Source organism: Clarias gariepinus, chromosome 17 (genome assembly GCF_024256425.1).
Source record: "Clarias gariepinus isolate MV-2021 ecotype Netherlands chromosome 17, CGAR_prim_01v2, whole genome shotgun sequence".
Classification (NCBI taxonomy): Eukaryota; Metazoa; Chordata; class Actinopteri; order Siluriformes; family Clariidae; genus Clarias; species Clarias gariepinus.
Genome location: NC_071116.1, coordinates 29,051,518 through 29,073,709, shown reverse-complemented (window position 1 = coordinate 29,073,709; position 22,192 = coordinate 29,051,518). Strand labels below are relative to the sequence as shown.

Below are 22,192 nucleotides of genomic sequence, written 5' to 3'. Positions count from 1 at the left end.
TATAGACAACTGATTTGTCTAGGTGATCCCAGTCAATCTGGCAACCATGTAAATATTTTGGGGTGGGCGGAGCCATGGTTGAGTAACTTCACTCACTAAAAACATTTAACCAGGTGTTTCATTTAGCAGGTATTTTAATTAAATGTTATTTTTGTGCATTTAATAATAGTAATTAATAAATAATAATAAGAAGAATAATAAGAAGAAGAAGAAGAAGAAAAAGAAGAATAAACGGCTGACATTTTGGGGGTATATTTTACATACCTTATGAAGTGTAAAAGAAATAATTTGAAAATTTGTTTACTTAGATGTGAATAAATATTTTGTACAGAACCCAAAGTTATATGTTCTGTTCTAAAGTGCGTTTCTGAATAAATGGGATTAAACCAACAACTTTGTTTTTATTACAAAGACTCAAAATTATGTAACGTTTGGCAGTAAGAGATTTATCTTGTCACTTTGTCTCCCTCTAGCGGCCAACAAGGGCCGCATGCTATTTCACACGAAAAAAAACGGACCTGCATGGACTTAATTAAACACGGCATGGAATATTTTAAAGCGCGAACTGATAAACAAAAATATATAATTATTTAATATAACCATATAATTTAAAATATAAGTTTAAAAATTACGAATACGATTAATTTAAAACCGACCACGGCAACAAATTTTTTACTTCCGGGTTAATTGCGGCTTGGTTACAACGCTAGATACAGTGTTGCCAGTTGCGCAGGTTCACCTCTTAAAAGACATCTTAAAACTTTTAAAACGTGATTTAAGTTATGTAAATTTGTAAATATACTTAAGTAATCCTTTAACATCCTTTTTAAAACTTGCCTTAAGTGTATTTTTAGTTGATTAGGTAGTTGTGGTGAGAGATTCATGAAATAAAAACAGAAAGAAAAAAAAAGTTTTCTATGAAGCTTATCTGGCAACCCTGACGGAATCCAAAATTAAACGCTCCTAGCAGCAGGTGCGCGCGCGCGCCTCCAAACATAGCGTGCATTCATGAACACCGAGGTAATGTTCATAACAATAACAACATAAACACGTGTGTAAACAGTCGTTCTGATTGTGTTTGGGTTTTGTTAACAACTGTCACTGTCTGGTTCTGGAACAATACAGACACGTTAGCATTGTTAGCATCGTGCTAATGCTCCCGTTTGCTCTATGTTGAATAAAGGTGACCGTGCTGTACTTTGCAAAAAGTGCCGAATTAACGGGAGTAAAATCGGAGACGATTAGAGTGAACTCCGAGCTAACGAGCCTTCAGCTGTGGCAGGAACTGGAGCACAAACACCCGAAGTAAGTCAGTTAAACACTAAACCAATCAACAGAATGAGAAACTCGCGCTAAACGCTTTGATCTGTAGAAACGCGGGGTTTTCTCATGCAGCGTTCACTGGCGGCTCGGAATCACTGTTAATACACGCGTGCCTGAAAGCAGAATAGTAATAAAATAACAGTTTTAATGTCCAAATGTATTTTTCCATGCGACAAAATGTAATTTTATTAGGGAAATTGTAAGATGTAGAAATATTATATATAGTTGCAGTTAATGTAAGTAAAACTTTAATTATAATGCTAAATGTGATATATTTTAAATGATTATTTATTCTTTTAAATATTATAGTAAAAGTAGCCCCAGATATTTAGCACTGTATGTTTATTTAATACCTAACATGTAATATTTAAACTAAACCTCCAACATACATTAATTTCGTTGTATTTTATTTTAGGTATTAAATATTTTTACCATATTATAGGAATTTAACGTTTTAATATTTGTAAAAAAAATAATAATAATAAAATAAACTTTATATACTCCAGAAACTGTAATAATGACAATAATATACTTATTCTTTTTTTTTCTGGAGTGCAATGTTTACTGCATGGGTTTTTATGTTTTGCTATTAATTGATTAATTATTAAATGACTTTGATATAATAATGACTTATTATGATTAATAATTTTTAACAATATAATCATTTTTTGGTATGATATATGTTCATGTATTAATGTTTTTCATTTATTATTATTATTATTATTATTATTATGAACTTTGAAGGTTACTGAATAGAAGAGTGAAATGATTTCTAGTATAAAGATGAGAATGTTTCGCCGTTACGGTCGGTGTAACAATTCTACAGCACAACAAACATTTCCTTACGCTAAAAGTAATAAATTTAAATATATAACTAGTATTACATCATCATTCTATTGGAGAATCTGTGTTTTATGGTTTATTTCCAGCTGTGCTGCACATCTGTGGCGTGTGTTACAGCTGGTTGTCAGGTGTTTATGGTGTCATGTTGATGTGAAGGTGTTTCCCTGCAGACTCGCCGTGGTTCGTGAGCAGGTGGTTTTGGCGGTGAGGAGAGAGTACGTGGCTGTGGGCGAGCAGGTCGTGTGTCTACAGCCTGGAGACGAGGTGGCCGTGATCCCGCCGCTCAGCGGGGGCTAAACACACACCACAGGTTCTCTCTCTCTCTTTCTCTCTCTCTTTCACACACACACACACACTTCAGTGAACTCCCATGTCACATCGCCATCTGACTGAAGTGATGTCACCCCACAAGGATTCACCTGATTCCCTCCTGCTCCCCCCCAAGTGTTTTAAAGCAGGAGCCAGACATGATTTACTCTGTCGTCCCCTGCAGGTTGTTTGGGGAACTACAGGCTGATTAAAGTTTATTCTCAGGGGTCACAGTTCAGCAGCTCGTATTAACATCTGAACTAAAGTTATATGATATATATACGTATCTGAGTGTCGACCAAAACATAATCCCAGTGTCACCGTCACTGGTGGGCGGGTTCAAACTGATCATGTGATTGGAATCGGCCAAAAGCTCTCTAGCAATCGCTGTGAAGACTGACAGAGTGCTGATCAGAGCCCTTTAACAGGTTAAGTTTATTTACAGTCCGGGCCTTAAGGTGTGCGTTACTCCTCACCTTGGTAACAAATAATGGGTAATTAAAATGACTTAATTCTTATTCTGGTGTGACTGTAATGTGTGTGTGTGTGTGTGTGCGTGTGTGTAGGACACAGCAGTGATGGAGGACGGAGAGGGTCTGGACCTGATTAAACTCACCACAGACAAGCTCTCGGTCGACGCCGCGTCAGAATCAGTCACATGTTCCTCCTGTGGGGCCGTTTCATTATTCATCGGTAGGATACGAAGTGACTCGGTCGATTCCTTGTTTGTTTATTTGGTCTGTGTTGACCTGGTAATGTGTCACTTGCTGATGAGTTGACTCTTTGAATCGATTCTTTTGCATGAAGATTCATTCGCACACACACAAGCTGTAAGGTTTTTCTTCCTTTTATCGTATAAGTTATTCTAAACACTAAATTCTAAATAAATCTGTTTGTGACTATGAGCTGTTTTTATTATGAATAAGATGTGTTTAATTGTGAATGATTTAATTTAACAGAGAATCCACTACATATTTAATAAAAGGCAACACAAAGCAATATGAATGGGTTTATTACAGTGTAGAGTTTCAGACATCAGAAAAACAATTACAGGTTAAATTATTAAACAATTTGTCTGGTTTAATAAAAAGAAAACTATAAATAAATAAATTGACTCTTATTGGTTAAATCATCGAGTTAGATCATCAGATTCATTATAAAAAGAATCAGATTTCCAGTTGATGCTGTAAAGGTTTTTGTGTTTAAACAATCTGATAAACTCCAGTAATCGTATCTGAGCATTTTGTCCGCATCATGCATTAATATGTTGTCGTCTCTTTGCACCTGAAAGCTTTTTTTAATACATGAAAAATTAAATTAATCGTAGCTGTTGATTTAAGCTGAATGATGAGATGTGTGTTTGGTTCGGAGATCTGCGAGTGATTCAGCACGAGAGAGTAAAGAGTTATTTTGTTTATTTAACTTCATCGTAAGATTTCATGGAATAATTTGAGTTAAATGTTGAGTTGAGTTTGACTTTAACTCCTATTAGATTAGAAGAAAAGGACTGAAGAGTTGAACCAGGTGATCTGATGTAGAAGTGCTTGAGTTTATTTCCTGTATGGTGTTTGTTACAGGAACCACCAGAGATCATTTTGAAGGAAAGAAGGTCATCCAGCTGGAGTATGAGGCGTACGCGCCGATGGCGGAGTCGGAGATGAAGAAAATCTGCGTGGAGATGAGGAGAAGATGGCCGACTGTCCGGCACGTCTGCATCCATCACCGGCTCGGGTGAGCGGCCGCACTAGGACCAGACGTAAGGTCTGAGACGGGCTCGGTGGATGACATTAGAGAAGTGTGTAGATACTCAATCTAACCTGTAACTCATTCAGATCTTCCTAATGCACAATCTCCGCCTTCACACTTTAGGCCACGCCCCCTACCCCAGTCTGTTCTATTCCTCTTAATGTCGCAGCAGTTTGACAACAATTTGAGTATTTTATCTATTACAGACTGACTCGTCACACAGAAACCTTCACCATATCAACTTATTATAAATAATAAACCATATCATTTAATATAAATGCACTCTGTTGTAATTAGCACTAGTATTCACATTTCTTATCAGCCCTGTATTCTTAGTTGTTAAATTAAACTTAGTCTAGTTTCATTCTTCTTCTTCTTTGTCTTTCGGCTTTCTTCCCTTTCATTAAACATTCGATTTAGTATAGAATTTAATTTTTTTAAAACTTTTATATAAAAGTATAAATTTCACTTTTCATTTAAAATAAGTTGTAGGTCAATTAATTTGAATGTGTGTAAAATAGTTTAGGATTTTCTTTTCTTTTCCTAGAAATCCACAGTTTATAGCACAAAGATGACATAAGAGTGTTAAGTGCTCAGTATTTATATATTTTGCTTTAAATTTGAGTTAATTGAATTAACAATGCATATTGTTGCAAATCAGCTTTACAGGATAAACAATTCTGGATATAAATTAATAATAATAATAATAATAATAATAATAATAATTAAAAAAAGTTCTCTAATGACTAAGTTGGAGGTGACGGTGCTGAGGGAAAAAAAAACTCCCTGAGACGATCATTAAGGAAGAAACCTTGAGATTTTTATATATATACAGTGGTGTGAAAAACTATTTGCCCCCTTCCTGATTTCTTATTCTTTTGCATGTTTGTCACACAGAATGTTTCTGATCATCAAAAACCGTTAACTATTAGTCAAAGATAACATAATTGAACACAAAATGCAGTTTTTAAATAAAGGTTTACGTTATTAAGGGAGAAAAAAAACTCCAAATCTACATGGCCCTGTGTGAAAAAGTGATTGCCCCCCTTGTTAAAAAATAACTTAACTGTGGTTTATCACACCTGAGTTCAATTTCTGTAGTCACCCCCAGGCCTGATTACTGCCACACCTGTTCCAATTAAGAAATCACTTAAATAGGAGCTACCTGACACAGAGAAGTAGACCAAAAGCTAGACATCATGCCAAGATCCAAAGAAATTCAGGAACAAATGAGAACAAAAGTAATTGAGATCTATCAGTCTGGTAAAGGTTATAAAGCCATTTCTAAAGCTTTGGGACTCCAGCGAACCACAGTGAGAGCCATTATCCACAAATGGCAAAAACATGGAACAGTGGTGAACCTTCCCAGGAGTGGCCGGCCGACCAAAATTACCCCAAGAGCGCAGAGACAACTCATCCGAGAGGCCACAAAAGACCCCAGGACAACATCTAAAGAACTGCAGGCCTCACTTGCCTCAATTAAGGTCAGTGTTCACGACTCCACCATAAGAAAGAGACTGGGCAAAAACGGCCTGCATGGCAGATTTCTAAGGCGCAAACCACTTTTAAGCAAAAAGAACATTAAGGCTCATCTCAATTTTGCTAAAAAACATCTCAATGATTGCCAAGACTTTGGGGAAAATACCTTGTGGACTGACTAGACAAAAGTTGAACTTTTTGGAAGGTGCGTGTCCTGTTACATATGGTGTAAAAGTAACACAGCATTTCAGAAAAAGAACATCATACCAACAGTAAAATATGGTGGTGGTAGTGTGATGGTCTGGGGTTGTTTTGCTGCTTTAGGACCTGAAAGGCTTGCTGTGATAGATGGAACCATGAATTCTACTGTCTACCAAAAAATCCTGAAGGAGAATGTCCGGCCATCTGTTCGTTAACTCAAGCTGAAGCGATCTTGGGTGCTGCAGCAGGACAATGACCGAAAACACACCAGCAAATCCACCTCTGAATGGCTGAAGAAAAACAAAATGAAGACTTTGGAGTGGCCTAGTCAAAGTCCTGACCTGAATCCTATTGAGATGTTGTGGCATGACCTTAAAAAGGCGGTTCATGCTAGAAAACCCTCAAATAAAGCTGAATTACAACAATTCTGCAAAGATGAGTGGGCCAAAATTCCTCCAGAGCGCTGTAAAAGACTTGTTGCAAGTTATCGCAAACGCTTGATTGCAGTTATTGCTGCTAAGGGTGGCCCAACCAGTTATTAGGTTCAGGGGGCAATTACTTTTTCACACAGGGCCATGTAGGTTTGGATTTTTTTTCTCCCTAAATAATAAAAACCATCATTTAAAAACTGCATTTTGTGTTTACTTGTGTTATCTTTGACTAATAGTTAAATGTGTTTGATGATCAGAAACATTTTGTGTGACAAACATGCAAAAGAATAAGAAATCAGGAAGGGGGCAAATAGTTTTTCACACCACTGTATATATATATATATATATATATATATATATATATATATATATATAAAACCTGTTGGTATCAGTGCGATTCAGGCTGTAGTTATTAAGTAAAAGGTTTTAAACGTCCCACAATTAAACATCAGTTTAACAGGTTAACGCAGGTCTCAGAGCTACAAGCCGGGGGGGGGCTCTTCTTATATGAGGTCACAATAGAGGTAAAAAAAAAACTAATTGGCTTGTTTAAGTCGCAGGCAACACAAACATGAGAAAGCAGGACATTTTTTTTCTCATCCAGCTGAATGTCTGAAAATTATTAAGAAGTCAATTTTGCATAATACGCCCCACTTTTTTTTTCACAAATGCAACCTTCTGTCACATTTCTTTCCTTCATTAATGTATTTATTATATTTGTGTGTGTATTTCATTGTATTGTGTGTGTGTGTGCTAGTGTGGTTCCCGTGACTGAGGCCAGTGTGATTATCGGAGTTTCCTCACCTCACCGCAGTGACTCTCTGAAAGCCGTAAAGTACGGAATAAACGCTCTCAAATCCTCCGTCCCCATCTGGAAGAAGGTTTGTTAACGAGCTGCTGGATTCTGATTGGTCAGAAGGCGGTGATTAATTTTCCATTACAGCAGCCCTGACAGTAGCGCAGCTGCAACTCCTATTAATATGCTCGTTCGAATGGGTTATCGTTTCCATGGAAACGGCTCATTCACAGGGGCTTTATCGGGCGCTTCTACATAAACAGATTAAAAGTTTGTGTAAGCTGATATTAGTTTATTATTATGGAAGGAGTCTCCAGTGTCAGAGTTAAAGCTGTATTTTTTTTCTCTTCTTTCCCCTGTGCAGTTTCTTAGTAACATAAGCTATGAGTGTTTATAAGGTAGCTGATGTAACCATAGGCATGTAAAATATATAACGTGTTGTTCTTCAATAAAATTCTCATTCTATAAAGGGAATAAAACTTGCTGTTATGGAAAACGAATCAACTCCATGTTGGTAACAGTAGCTCCGCTTGACCTTTCCATCCCCTCGCTGATTAGTTTCCCATAACCGCACCATGCTGTGTGTTTTATTCCTTGCTTTTTTTTTATATATATATATTTAGGAGATCTATGAATCAGAGGAGCCACGCTGGAAAGAGAACAGTGAGTGTCTGTGGGCAGGAAGTCGGGCCGAGAGAAAAACGCCTTGACCTTTGGACTGTGATGATCTCTGGAGCTTTAATGTCGAGGCGGGAACAAGAGCCGACAGTCTGTGAGTGAGATGTGGCTTTGTTCTTATTTTAACATGACTCAAGCAATATTAAAACATATAAAATAAGAACAATTCAGAGATACGTAAAATGTAAATAAATATACTGCTAGGGTGAGAACTATACATACGCATTTGTGAAACTAAATCTTGTATTGCATTGTAAAAAAAAAAAGTGTATATTCTTAGCTCTTTATACAAATTTCTCTCTGGAGTGATCAAGTGTGCTCTGATTTAAAGAAATAAAACACCAAGTGCTGTTTTAACTCAGCCTCCCCCTAGTGGTTACTCTTACTAACTCCACCCAGTCAGGACAGGTGTGGTGTTGCAGAAGACGAATACGGTTATATTTATGCAAAAGAACTGCTGACATTTGAAGCTGGTTTGTAGCAGACCGAGAATACCAACTACTTTACTGTTATTGGTTTTAAATTAGTGTAGTTTATTTAGGTACTATGTCAACTACTTATATTTATGTGTACTTTATATATATTTACCCTAGTGTGGCCATGCATGAATTGCCACACAAAAGAATCACGATACATGACTGAGTCTATTCCCCATCTCTAATAAATATCACTGAAAAACACACAAATTAAGCAAATTAAAAACTTTTAATGATCATTGAATAATTTGCCCTAAAGTCAACAGATTGCCCAGGTTTCTGTATTATCTGTAGACATGAATTGAAAAATTTCTGTACCATTGCAAAAGAATTCTATTCTGTAAACATTTAGCTTTGATCAATTTCTATTTACACATTGTTATTGAAATGAATCTGACTACAGTGCATTAAAAAAGAACTTATTGCAATACAAAAAAATTTAAATTTACAGTTGTGCTGAGCAAAGTATAAAAATACAAACTCTTAAAAAAGCCTAAAGGTTAAAAAAATGTGCATTTTTCTGGATGGTTAAAAGAAATATAAAGTAAGGCATCTGTGGAAATAAAATGCAAGAAAAGGTACAAACAATAAGTGAACAAACAGATGAAGAGAGAAGTGAGTAAAGTGCCATAAACAATATACATGAGGTGAATGTGACTGTGGAGGAAAAAAAAATACACACGTTATATATATTTTTTTGTATTAGTTCCCAAAAATCCCATGAATCCGCTGTCTGGTTTCAGTCAGCAGTGTGTTTAAATATTACAGTACAAAGTGTTGCAGTAGTTTATTTATTGCTTTCTGTTCCTGAGAGAGAGATGGATGGATGGATGGATGGATGGATGGATGGATGTAAAAGTGTTTTAAAATAAAAAAATCAATGTTAAACAAGCTCCAAAAAGAAGAAGAAGAAATTTTACAGACATGCATGAACCCTTTTTCCCACAGCATACAATAAAATATTTGTAAAAAATTCACTTGTGACTGAATAATTATCATGTATTTACTTTTCTTTTAAATCTAACAAATCTGCATAACCGCTCCTTTTGTTCTTGCAACTGAAGTACACTCACAATAGGTTATTTTCTCATAATTATTTGCTAATGTCACTCGGTTGTGACTTTTATCACGTAACTGCAAATTAATCTCAATTATTGCAACTTTTAATCCTATCACAAAAAAACTTTTTGTAGGAGAGGAACATCCTTGTATTATTATTATTGTTTTTATTTTCATAAAACTGCTTTTGTTTTGTGTAAATGCAAATAAATCATCACTAAAGTGTGACTTTATCTCATAACTATTACTCTGATGTAAATTTTGTTCCTATAACTGCAATATAGTATCACCTAATTGTCAAGTTTATTATGAATCTCAAAATTGTGGGACATTTTTCATGAAACGGTTGCTAGTTGATGATTGTGAGTGGGGAATATCTCCAGACTCAGGCCCTCACTCTCGGTTTCAGTAACGGAGACCCTCATTCACTCTTTCATCTCCTCCAGTCTGGACTATTGCAATGCCATCTTGTCAGGTCTGCCAAACAAAGCCCTGGATAGACTGCAATACATCCAGAATGCTGCTGCAAGGGTTCTAACAGGCACTAGGCCCTGGCACCTCATCACCCCCATTCTCAAACAGCTTCACTGGCTCCCCTTTAAATTCCGCATCAGTTACAAAGTCCTCCTCCTCACCTACAAATCTCTCCACGGACTGGCCCCCCACTACCTTACTGACCTCCTCCACCCCTACACCCCTCTGAGGTCCCTGCGGTCCTCTTCCAAGGGCCAGCTGATCGTCCCCCGCAGCAGACTCAAGACCTTTGGCGACAGAGCCTTTAATGTAGCTCTCTGGAACAAGCTACCCCTTCATGTCCAATGTGCCCCCTCACTACCCCTGTTCAAAAAGTATCTCAAAACACATCTCTTCACAGAGGCCCTTGGCCTCTAGTCCCCCCCCCCCCTTGCTATTACATTTGCAGGGATTTTTTTTTAAATATTTGTATAAAGGTGAAACTCTTCAGGTGTTAAAATTGTAATTTTGTAATGATGTTCTGTTGTGATTATATAAATATAAATATGTTCTGCTTTTACAGCTGATGAAGCATTAGGTGTGAAATGTACAGTACTATGCTTGACCCCTTATTTACATATTTTCCTTCGAAAGCTTTCGACCTTTCTTCTATTGTTTAATGTAGTCTTGAGAAAAAGTTTCCAGGCATCCTGAAGGACTTATTGTTTAGTTTTTTGTTTACTCTCTCATGTTTAGTCCGGTCCGTGTACCTGATCAGTTTCAGAGGAATGTTTTTGTTTAAGCCACACAATGACCTATGAATCATTCAATAAAAAAATATTTAAATGTAATGATTTAAGGCATGAACCAGTGTAAAACAGGTGCAGATGATGATGTGATCAGGACAGTGATTAGTTTACTGCTGATGCTGAGTGATTGGAAACCAGAGGGGAAATGAGGTCGCTGCTGGGGCTGTTACATAAACGTCAGGTCTTTAAGCTCTGTGCAGCCTGGCGCAGTAAAACATTGGTCGCAATTTCTTCCATTTAATCTACATCATTAGAGTTCATATAAATAAATCTTAAAGAAAAAGTCGGGGGGGGGGGGGGGTCTAGACTTTTGCACAGTAATGTTTACAGTTCTGAAATACAAATAAAGTTGCCTAACAGGGTGACTGTATGTTTCCTCTTAGTTAATGATGTTAGTCTTCTTTTTTAATATTTTTGAACCCAAATGAAATGCCTTTACACTCAGGTTACAAGTTTCTGTCTTGTTGTAATTATTGCTTCGTGTGCCGTCAAAGTCAAAAGTTTTCATTATCACATGTTTGATTTACCTTTATTCAGCTACTTAAATTACTTAATGAGTTTTTTTTTTTTTTTTTTTTTACAAAAGGCAACTGGAAGCATATAAAATTACAGCCTCATTTCATTAGCTTTGTTTAGTTATACAGCATAAGTTAGTAAATATTATTTAAAAAGGGAGAATTATTATTATTATTTTTTTTTTATGTACCACAAATAAACAAATGAATTTATTCCTAAATTATTCAAAAGACTATGCTATCAAGTAAAAAAAAACAAAAAACGTATTCAACAAGTTTAATGGACATTTTGTCAAACTCAGTACTAAGTATTAATAACTTTAAGGAAAACAAACGCATAGCTGAACGCGAATACTATGAGCTGTTCAAACAGGAAAAAAAGTAATGGCACCATGTAAAAATGAGGATGAGTTAGTACGGTATGTAATGTGTGTAGCGGTACCAGATAACTGTAGTGCACGCCACACTCAGGACAGGCTCTTTCACCGTCTAGTCTCCATCTTGTTCTTATTATTAGCAGTCTCTACTTTATAATATGTGTAAGCGTGTGGCTAAATGTTACTTGTTTTATGGGCTTTTAAATTATTCCCCGCCAATACCGAGATTTATAAACATTAAAAACCAATCATGACACAAGGATCCAAACTGATTACACTTCTTACTTTCTATAGTAATATTAATAATGTTGTACAAGGCATGTATTATTCATTCTTTCTTTTTTTTTTATACAAAACTGAGAAAACCACTTGTGTTTTTTTTTTGGTATTTCTAAAATAAATGTATTGGTGTGTAATGAGTCGGGCTTACCGGTTTCATCGAAACAGTCCGGGAGCTCAGTGATAGAAAAATGGCTTTTCTGTAAAGCTCTCCTGGTAATGAATAATCCTAATTTCGAAAAATCCTCTACAAAACAGAGTTTACAGTCCAATACGGTGGAAAACAGCTCTGGGACAAAGTCGCAGAGACAACACTGTTGGGAGGCAGATTTAGTCAAGTGGATTGGTATGTACAGTATATTCGTGTCAAAGGCGTACTGTATAAGCAGGGCTTAATTTGAGGGGGGATGGGGGGGGGTGTCCCTGTCCCTGTAAATGCTAGGGCTTTTGGGCATTTTGTTTTAACAGAGTAAAAAAGCCTCTGCGAGCTCCACTAGAGCAAAACAACTTTGCTGTGTAGTTAATTAACTCTGCTTCATCAAAGGGCTGCACGTTGGCTTCTGTAAATAGCAGGGAAAATCAAATGAAAATGGAAAGCGAGCGTCATCTGTTTTTTCCCTTTGGATTTGAGCATGAAATCAGAAACTCGCCGGTTTTTATTTTTTCATTTTGATTTTGGAAACTTATGCTGAAAAAACAAGTGGTTTCCTCATATTTAGATTTTTGAGTTTGAATAATGCACAGATTTAGTAAATAAAAGTTTTGTTAGGGAAAAGCTTAGTGCAGTCTGATTTACAGTGATATTTACAGTGTTTAAAATTAAGGTAAAAAAACAAAAGTGAAATGTAGTCTGTTCGCTGCCGTTTACGCTGATTCAGAGACTCGGGGATGAAAACAAAACATTCTTCAGTGTTGGTGAAAACAAACAGCGGATGTGAGGAGTTTCCACAGCAGCACAACAGCTGGATTGTTTCCTATTTGTGGATTTGCAGGGGGGTTTTCCACTCGAGCTTTGAGCCAGATCACTGCTGTTTCCTGCTGTGTGTGTGTGTGTGTGTGTGTGTGTGTGGTTGTGGTTCTCCTCACTCCTGCTGGTCTGATCGCCCTCTGGTCTCTGAGGGTCATGTCTTTGGCTCAAGCTGATCTGGACTCAGCAGATCAGTGATCAGCGTCGGTCTCACGGTTGTCCCGCGCTGTCCTGTAGTCCTTCTGCTTCAGCGCCGCCGTCACCTCCAGGCAGCTGCTGGTATTTACGCTTAAAGAAGCCGAACTGAGGGGAACATCACCAACACCAACAGTCATTACTGTTTATGTTTAAAAAAATAAGTGTGTGTGTGTTCCTGATGAATTGTTAAGAGAAATCTGTGTGGAAAAAAAATTACAATAATAGAAAAAAAGGAAAGGAAGTTTAGGAGTAAATTAAGGATAAGTGGGAAGGAAAAGGATGGAAGAAGAGAAGGAAAGGTTTGAGGAATAGGAGAAGAAAATGAATAATAAAAAGAGGATGAAAAGGAAAGAAAGAATTAAGGTATTATTAAATGACAGAAAAAAGGGAAAGGATGAGAAAAAGGAAGAAAAGTGGGAAAGAAAGAGACGAGAAACTTTAACTCCATAGAGGAAAAACATGAATGATATGAAACCGAGAAATTATAAAACATGACACAGCGGAAGGAAGGAATAAAATCAAGAAAATAAAAAAGAAAGAATGTGTTTAATACAGAAAGAATCTCTTCTGATTGCTGCTGTTCATTTATTAAGCAGGAAAAAAAAAGAAATAAAAAAAACTAAATCATACCTTCCACAGAGCGAGGACGGCGAGAGCCAGCAGGAGTAATCCTCCAATCACGCTGCCCACGATCACGCCCACGGGCACATCACCTTTAGCACCCGGTTTACTGACCGTGAGGTCGACCTGATGCAGAGAAAAACAGTGGGTCAACCTTTTAGTAGGAAAGATGTTTCAACACTCTTCAGCTGGTAATGTTAGTGGATCAGGAAGTTTCCCTGCCTCCATGAGTAAACTTTACACGTGAGACTATTCTACACATCCTTAGCGCTTCTCTAAAATGCCTAAAGTAAATTAATAGTGAGAAATGCTTTTATAATAAACTGCTTTTTTCACAAAACTTAATAAACCAATTAAACACCAACCAAAAAATTCCAAAACTACAGATGGTAAAGTTCAGATGAAAGGAAGTCAGTGTTGCCAAGTTTAATTCATGTTTCCAAATGTCCATGGTGTGTGTGTGTGTGTGTGTGTGTGTGTGCACTGCGATGGATCGGCACCCTGTCCAGGGTGTACCCTGCCTTGTGCCCTAATTCTTTTGGGAAAGACTCCAGGCCCCCCGCGACCGGATATAGATTAAGCGATATAGACGACGATGACGAGGAGCCAAGTCAAAAACAGAGCTAAATATTTGTCTATGCTCAGGACTGATTTCTGCACTTGTTCAGGGGCGGAGCTTATAATCAGAGCTTTGCTTTTACCATTTTAACGTAAGTTAGACCAATTACGTGAACGCAGCACTATTATTAATTTCGTGGGAGTATTAATTCCCACGCATTAGATAAAACTAACCGCCGTAGAAAAGCTGCACCTTAATCACTTTCTAATGATCCTTACAATTAAGATCATGTGTCTGTCTTTTGGCAGTTTTTTTTTCAGTAGCTTCGTTAAGACGTAGATAATTGATGATTAGTGTTAGCTACTCTTGTGTGTAATGTTAGCGGAATCAAACATAAAAGCAGAGAGTACCGTGACGTGTTTGTGAGCGATAAGGAGGAGATCAGGCTGAGACGTCTTGATGTCAGCGTTCACCACCAACACGACGGACTGGAAATCAGCCTAGAGAGAGAGAGAGAGAGAAAGAGAGAGAGAGTGCGAATGTGTGTGTGTGAGAGAGAATACAGCTTGAACAATGTGGTTTTACAACCTAAAAATCTTGTTCTGCTATTTTATTATAAGTCTTTAAAGACTGGGTTGCCAAATTGGTTAAGTATTAAGGATGTTAAAATGTTTTGATTTAAAAACAACAAAGGCTTGCAAAATCTTGCTTAATTATTATGCACAAATGTTTTAATCATTATTAATTATGCAGTAAACCTTAGCGAACGTTCCGTTCCAGATCCTCGTTGACACGGAGATTATGTAATCGGTCTTCGTTTTCAGGTCGTTCAGCACACACTGCATCTTCTTACACACGGCCGAGTTGCAGTTCTATGGAGAAAAACTAACTTAAGTAAGAAATTTTAAGTAAAATTTGGACAGAATTGGAATAAATAAATAAATTGAATATTTTGGTCTAAGATTAAATAAGAAAGAATGTATTGTTAATTTCTTGTTTAATGAAAATGATTCTGGAAATACAGTTCAGTTTCTAGTATACAAGAAACGGATCTCTCTCTCTCACACACACACACACACACACTGACCAGCTGTTCGGTTCCTCTGAAGCTCTCCTCTGTGAACTGGGCTTTGTATTCTCTTTCTTCAATCTTAAACGGGTCGATCAGTGCCTGGGTTTCACATTGAATGTCGCTTGGCTGTCACACACACACACACACACACACATCAACAGCTAAAACTTTAACCAATTGATAAAGGTAATGACATTGTTCATGTATAATCTGTCTGATTAGTCTTACACCATGCTCATTTACAATCCTGGCATCCGGTACACAGTGACACTGTGACGTCCACCTACTGCACAATTCAAAATGCTGAAAATGCTTTGTGTTCTCACCGGTGAGGCCTTGACTGAGGTTATATACAGCAGCTGATTCCCTGATTTCGTGCTGATGGGCAGCATCACATTGAGGTAAACCAGACTCGCTGGATAAACTGCTCCGGATACCTAGAGTGGAGAAAACGTGCCCACATCACAACATCGACCTGCACTGCATATCTAATTATGACGGGATGAAGAGGGCGGGTCTTGACCTGTTTTAATCTGAAACATCCAAGAGGCTGAACTGGTGAACAGAAGCGGATAAAATGGTCCTCATGAAACACAATGTGAGCTGATATATAAAGTAGTAGTTCACAGTCCAATACAGTGGAAAACAGCTAGAGGACAAGTAGGGGACCACCCTGAAGGAGCTCGTTTCCTACTAATTGAAGTTTCCTACGAATTGAATGGGGGTCAGGTGTAGCTCAGTGGTTAAGGCATTGGACTACGGTTCGAAAGATCCCAGGTTCAAACCCCACAACCACCAAGTTGCCACTGTTGGGCCCTTGAGCACGGCCCTTAACCATCAACTGCTCAGATGTGTAATGAAATAAAAATGTAAGTCGCTCTGGATAATAGCGTCTGCCAAATGCCCAAATGTAAATGAATCTGTTTCCTATAAGGAGACATCTATGACACGTTTATGGAAGGAGTCTCCATTGTCAGTGCTTTTTGTGACATTTAAGTAACTGATTAACTTCTGTAGAGTTTACTCTCAGCCTCATAATGAATGAGGGAAATATTGGATGTGTAAAAAAATGATGGGTGACTAAAAACCCCGACCACTGACCTTCAGATCGAAGTTGAACTCTGGGCCGATGTCCTTGTAGTTCTTTATCGGATTTGTAATTTCATCCTTTTCATCAAGCAAGTAAACATTCAGATTGGCTACTCTGTAATAAAAAAAAAAAAAGCATTTTTCAGTGTGGTACATAACTTTAAACAAATCCTTCCTTATAATTCAGCAGTGTCTCAGTGCGTTTCCAATCAGACCTGCTGAGGATGATCTCCGTCGCGTACTGGATGGCGACGATCTCCGTCTCGCTGTTGTCACCTGGAGTTTCCTCCGTACTGTCACTGCGTACAGCATGAACAACAGCCATGGAAATGTATTTCTGTTCGCATTTTAATGTCTGAAGAAGATGTTTTAATTCTCACCTCTGGGCTTCGAAAACCACTTTGACTTCCTTTTGTAACTGAGCCACATTAAAATGGATCTCAAAACTGATCTCGAATGTGACCTGAAACCGACGGAGAGTTACAATCCAGTTATTAAAACATTTCAGGAAATCACAAGACATATATATATATATATATTGTTTTTACTACCTGCAGGTTTCTACAATTTGAGACTAAGAAGACCAAAAAATTATAAAATGTGATGTATGTATTGGACCTTCTGGCCATGGCTCAGGGTCAGGGGTCAGGGCCAAGGGTTCAAAGGTTGTTTTACTGGCTTTACTGGACCGCAAAGTGAACAAGTCTGACATGAAGTTAGTGATGTTAAACTTTAAAGGGTTTAGGAACTAATAGCGGTGTGCTGTACAACGTTGCATTAGCAATATTTCCTTACAGACATCGTCCATACTGTAGGGCAGCTTTAGTTCGTTTACTGTGTAAACACGTGACTTTTAACTCGTCACTGTTGTGTATCTGCACTTTACACACTTCTGTATACTGAGGTACAGTACTGTTGTGTTGCACCGTGGTCCTGAGGAACAACATCAGTGTTTAGTAGTTAAAACATTAAAACCTTCATTTAATGGCCATGAGTTCACTGCTCTATGTTGCCCCCTAGTGGAATCAATTAAATCTCTTTTTCTGAATTTAAAATTGTTTATTAAAAAAAAAAGCATTGACAAACAAAAAATATAAAAACCTTCATGCATTCTTTAATGTTTTTCTTAATGTTTTATGATTTTTCTTTCTTCTTTCCTTAACTCTCTTCTGCTTGTGCCTTTTTATAACTCGAGAGTTACTGCTAATAAGAATGTGCGTCCTAAATACCTCATGCAGATGTGATTATTATGTACAGGTGTGTGTTTAGTGAGTCAGGGCGTCTCACCGACTGGTCAGTCCTGAGCGCTGGATATCCCACTTGACACGTGACGACTTCAGTGTCTTTACTGGAAGTGCATTTGACCTCAGTGCCATCTCTCTAAAATCAAATAAAAATAATAATAATAAAGCCACCATCACAGAACACTTCAGGGAAGAAAGTTTTGGGAATAAGGTCTATGGCTGGGTGGGAGAGAGCGAAGTTAGCTCTGATTATATCCTACACCAAAACACTGATGTTGAAACATGTCAGACGTACGGGAGGCGTAACGGAGGAGTAGAACAGGTTGCTGGAGTAGCGTGCAATCACCCTGGTGTTGTACGCATTTTCCTTCCTGTTCATCACCGTCACGGACATCGTCAGTTTTTTCTTATTAAAACTCACCAGCAACGGGGGACTACAAAAGAAACAGAAACGAGAATTTATTTACCAGAAATTCCAGAAACGGCAGATTTAACAGGCGAAACGTGACAGTGTGAAGCAGCTGGACTTTATTATTCAGGCATCAAACCATAAAATCCACAACAAAACTCCATCATGCTTAAGTTCTTACTTAAAATGGGTGTGTGCAAAAAAAAGTCTGTTTGATCTTAGAGTCAACTCCGAAATTATTAGCACCAACAAAAAAAAGAAAGAAAGAAAGAAAAAAAAGAGTAGGGGACTGCAAAAACTAAAACAGAATTATAATTCCTAAATATGATTGGATAAAGAGTGTTAAACAAATGCATAATTATAACCAGGTTCTTTTTTAATTGCACAGTGATTGTTCTGTCAATCTTTGGCCATGATGTTGCTAAGCAACCAGCATGGAAAAGGTGGATGAGTTGGAAAAGTGTCTTTACCAAGAATTTAACGAATCAGTGTGCGGCAGAAACATCGGACAGCTGAGGCTGGAAATACACTCGATTTTAACCATTCATAGATGCACGCATGAGGGCTGCCTCACGTCTCCAGCGTTCGTTTGTGTCTGACGTGCACATCCTCAGAAATTAACATGACATTTCCACACGGTGCAATACGCATGTAACCTCTAGGGGCAGTGTAGTCAGCAGGAACCCCGAATATGTTCGTCTACTTCATGCAAAACTGTCTGATTTAATTCTTCGGTGACGAGACTCTTAGCCACAGTAAAACATCTGAACGGTGCAAACATTTTAAAGAAGGCCGTACGTTCGTGAATGACGATCCTGGCCGACATGGCTCAGTGCACTACAGTCACACACAATCGTTCACCAACACCACTTGCACATTACAGGAACTCGGCTGAGAGTTATCGCCACGTCCCCTGTACAGCAGTCTGATCATGGCTTCGCCGTACTGAGAAATCGTTCTACCTTGATGGAATCCAAACGCTACTGGAACGCTGGAATAAGTGCATTAGTGAGAGGCTCACAAGCTGCGTCATGTTATTCTGCACAATCAAAAGTCCTGCTTTGGCTCGAACGCTCCTCGTAATTCTGAAGGTAATCTTGACGTCGTCGGTCATAAAGGGTGGCAATAATTCCAGAGCTTATTGTTGTTGATACACTCACACATGGGTTTAATTATCAACTAGTGAGTGTTTATGAGGGACAGACACGAGTATTGGGAAGAAAGACACGGTTTTGGTTCGCACCATGAAGACAGGAACAGACAAACCACTGCAAAAATACATCTGACATTTTACAGGCGGCTTTTCTGGGAAGCCTTCATGTGTGTGTGTGTGTGTGTTCTGAGGTTAGTAAATGAAGTTAACATCCTCATCAGAACAAACAAAAATAGGATTAAACATCAGTTTGGGAGAATAATAATTCTGTAATAAGCTGCAGATGTTCATACACACAAGGTGTAAAATTTAGATCAGTTGAAGAAATTTAAACCTTTTAAACATAATTTATGAACCGAAGTCGAGTCCTTTCCATCTAAGGCACCAAAAATGACCGATACACACCAATCAAAATGACTGTTACTGACCAGGTCTAAATATCTAAATATCATTCCTGTATTTTGACACCTGATCTCACCTAGTCGGTGGTTCTCTCTGCACACTTAACACCAGGTCGCTGTAGCACACTCCATCAGCACCACAGTCTTTAGAAAATGGAATCTAGACAAGGAAACATAATTATTTAAACAATCAACAAAACTGATGAAGACACGACAAGGCTGGACGACGTGCTGCTCACAAAAAACTCCCATGCGGTGGGACTGAAGGCGTCCAGGACGGGACTGGAGTCCGGCTGCTGGAGTGCGATGTCGACTCGGACGGCGATGGAGTTGACGAGGTCGGGCGTGTCCTGAACGTACACCTGATGTTCATGGCATGTCTCGTCAGTGGTCACGCTGATGTCCCTCTGGAGCACCCGGTCCGATGTCCCGAAGTGACCTCTGGAACTGACCCGAGACGACTGCAGATCAGCGTCCAGCGTCAAGTTGTACTTAATCTCTGAAAACCAGGATTGTATTTTAGAACGCGAATGTCACCATTTTATTACGTCTGTTTCATTATTGTACTAATATATATATATACAGTATATAAACTCTTACACTATGTACTCTTTATCTGTTCTGAATTATAATCAATCTGCTTCTGGCTTACATTCATTTATTTATTTATTAATAAACATATCAATAGACGTGTGCATGCACTAGTAACTTTAGCTCAACTTCCTAATATCACATTACGTCCCACTATCACAATATTAGTGATGTACCCGCAGGTCCGACAGGGTTCGATGGTTTGAACTCTGCGTTGAAGCAGACTTTGGCTTTGAAACAGTACACCATTCGTCCACTGAGGCTACACGGTTTACTCAGGATGCTGATGCGATCCGGAGAGAACGTTACCTGGGCCGTCACCACCGCCACTCCCCTGGACCTGAAACCACACACACCATGGAACTGCGTAAATCACAGGGACACAGTCAGAATCAGAATCAGAGTCTGGGCCAAAACTTTAATGAAATTCTTAAAGTGAGGTGGGTTATGGGTAGAAAAATTGCTGAACTCATGGTGATCCGTCACACACTAGTGAAAATGTTCAGACCCCTATGCAGGTAGAGTTCACAAGTGAGGTGCTGGAATTTGGAGAAGCAAACACAGGCATTATAACCCGAATATATCATTATATTAAAAGGAAACATTTTCTACAGCAGTACAAATGCATAGAGTTTACACAGAATCTAAGCTGGATTATTAACAGATGAAAAACATGATGTATTAGAGAAAAGATTGCATAAGGACTCATCTATTAAAAGATCCTTTTTTTTACTTTTTAATATGACCCTGCTCAAATACCCCTTAGATAATGCATTTTATACCGTTTCACGTCTCCTTCAAACAAGCCACTCCAGAGGTATACCTCAACTACAGTATCAGAGACAAAATAAGAAGAAAGAAAAAAAATCGAGAGAATCACACTGTAGGATTTTTAAAGAATTTATTTGCACATTATGGTGGAAAATAAGTATTTGGTCAATAACAAAATTTCATCTCAATACTTTGTTATATACCTTTTGTTGGCAATGACAGAGGTTAAACATTGTCTCTAAGTCTTCACAAGGTTTATTACTGTTGGTGGTATTTAGTCGCTGGGCAACACGGACTTTCAACTCCCTCTGAAGATTTTTTTATGGGTTGAGATCTGGAGACTTGCTAGGCCACTCCAGGACCTTGAAACGCTACTTACGAAGCCACTCCTTCGTTGCCCGGGCGGTGTGTTTGGGAACATTCTCATGCTGAAAGACCCAGCCACGTTTCATCTTCAATGCCCTCGCTGATGGAAGGAGGTTTTCACTCAAAATCTCAAGATACATGGCCCCATTCAATCCTTCCTTTACACAGATCAGTCGTCCTGGTCCCTTTGCAGTAAAACAGCCCCAAAGCATGATGTTTCCACCCCCATGCTTCACAGTAGGTCTGGTGTTCTTTGGATGCAACTCAGCATTCTTTCTCCTCCAAACACGAAGGTCTATTTTGGTTTCATCTGACCATATGACATTCTCCCAATCCTCTTCTAGATCACCCAATGCTGTCTAGCAAACTTCAGATGGACCTGGACATGTACTAGCTTAAGCAGGGGGACACGTCTGGCACTGCAGGATTTGAGTCCCTGGTGGCGCAGTGTGTTACTGATGGTGGCCTTTGTTACTTTGGTCCCAGCTCTCTGCAGGTCATTCACTAGGTCCCCCGTGTGGTTCTGGGATTTTTCCTCACAGTTCTTGTGATCATTTTGACCCCACAGGGTGAGATCTTGCGTGGAGCCCCAGATCGAGGGAGATTATCAGTGCTCCCACAGTTGATTTCTTCACACCAAGCTGCTTACCTATTGCAGATTCAGTCTTCCCAGCCTGGTGCAGATCGAAAATTTTGTTTCTGGTGTCCTTTGACAACTCTTTGGTCTTGGCCATAGTGGAGTTTGGAGTGTGACTGTTTGAGGTGGTGGACAGATGACTTTTATACTGATAACAGTTGTCATTAATACAGGTAACAAGGGGAGGACAGAGGAGCCTCTTAAAGAAGATGTTACAGGTCTGTGAGAGCCTGAAATCTTGCTTGTTTGTTGTTGACCAAATACTTATTTGCAAATAAATTCTTTCAAAATCCTAAAATGTGATTTTCTGGATTTTTTTTCTCTTATTTTGTCTCTCATA

The 22,192-nt window shown here is 38.5% G+C and overlaps 3 protein-coding genes across 3 annotated transcripts in view; 2 read left to right on the top strand and 1 right to left on the bottom strand.

The window, feature by feature from the left end:
- Positions 1-1,044: 1,044 nt before the first annotated feature.
- LOC128545648 (molybdopterin synthase sulfur carrier subunit) lies at positions 1,045-2,476 on the top strand. The gene is given in 2 exon segments (XM_053516138.1): positions 1,045-1,305; positions 2,337-2,476. Coding segments are annotated over 2 exon segments (279 nt in total). The 5' UTR covers positions 1,045-1,153; the 3' UTR covers positions 2,464-2,476.
- A 571-nt stretch (positions 2,477-3,047) lies between these two features.
- On the top strand, positions 3,048-8,167 carry LOC128545647 (molybdopterin synthase catalytic subunit). Its single transcript, XM_053516137.1, has 4 exons — positions 3,048-3,168; positions 4,053-4,206; positions 7,090-7,213; positions 7,752-8,167. The coding sequence occupies exons 1-4, from the start codon at positions 3,054-3,056 to the stop codon at positions 7,836-7,838; spliced, it is 480 nt and encodes a 159-aa protein (XP_053372112.1). The 5' UTR covers positions 3,048-3,053; the 3' UTR covers positions 7,839-8,167.
- Positions 8,168-10,279: 2,112 nt separating this feature from the next.
- Positions 10,280-22,192, bottom strand: part of itga2.2 (integrin, alpha 2 (CD49B, alpha 2 subunit of VLA-2 receptor), tandem duplicate 2) — a 42,980-nt gene continuing 31,067 nt past the window's right edge. The window contains exons 16-29 of the mRNA XM_053516136.1: positions 20,255-20,418; positions 19,727-19,986; positions 19,565-19,647; positions 17,820-17,958; positions 17,568-17,660; positions 16,661-16,743; positions 16,496-16,579; positions 16,293-16,395; positions 15,518-15,628; positions 15,207-15,317; positions 14,878-14,991; positions 14,530-14,619; positions 13,570-13,686; positions 10,280-13,044 (exon numbers count right to left, since the gene is read on the bottom strand). Coding sequence (XP_053372111.1) covers positions 12,952-13,044; positions 13,570-13,686; positions 14,530-14,619; positions 14,878-14,991; positions 15,207-15,317; positions 15,518-15,628; positions 16,293-16,395; positions 16,496-16,579; positions 16,661-16,743; positions 17,568-17,660; positions 17,820-17,958; positions 19,565-19,647; positions 19,727-19,986; positions 20,255-20,418 — 1,645 coding nt within the window. The 3' untranslated portion in view covers positions 10,280-12,951. The remainder of the gene's footprint in view (positions 13,045-13,569; positions 13,687-14,529; positions 14,620-14,877; positions 14,992-15,206; positions 15,318-15,517; positions 15,629-16,292; positions 16,396-16,495; positions 16,580-16,660; positions 16,744-17,567; positions 17,661-17,819; positions 17,959-19,564; positions 19,648-19,726; positions 19,987-20,254; positions 20,419-22,192) is intronic.

What these genes read in the sequence shown, in the direction of transcription:
- LOC128545647 (XM_053516137.1), top strand. Translation starts at nt 3,054, where the DNA reads ATGGAGGACGGAGAGGGTCTGGACCTGATTAAACTCACCACAGACAAG. An exon ending in GGCCGTTTCATTATTCATCG is followed by an intron (nt 3,169 to 4,052) that starts GTAGGATACGAA and finishes TGTTTGTTACAG; the next exon opens with GAACCACCAGAGATCATTTT. An exon ending in CCGTCCCCATCTGGAAGAAG is followed by an intron (nt 7,214 to 7,751) that starts GTTTGTTAACGA and finishes ATATATATTTAG; the next exon opens with GAGATCTATGAATCAGAGGA.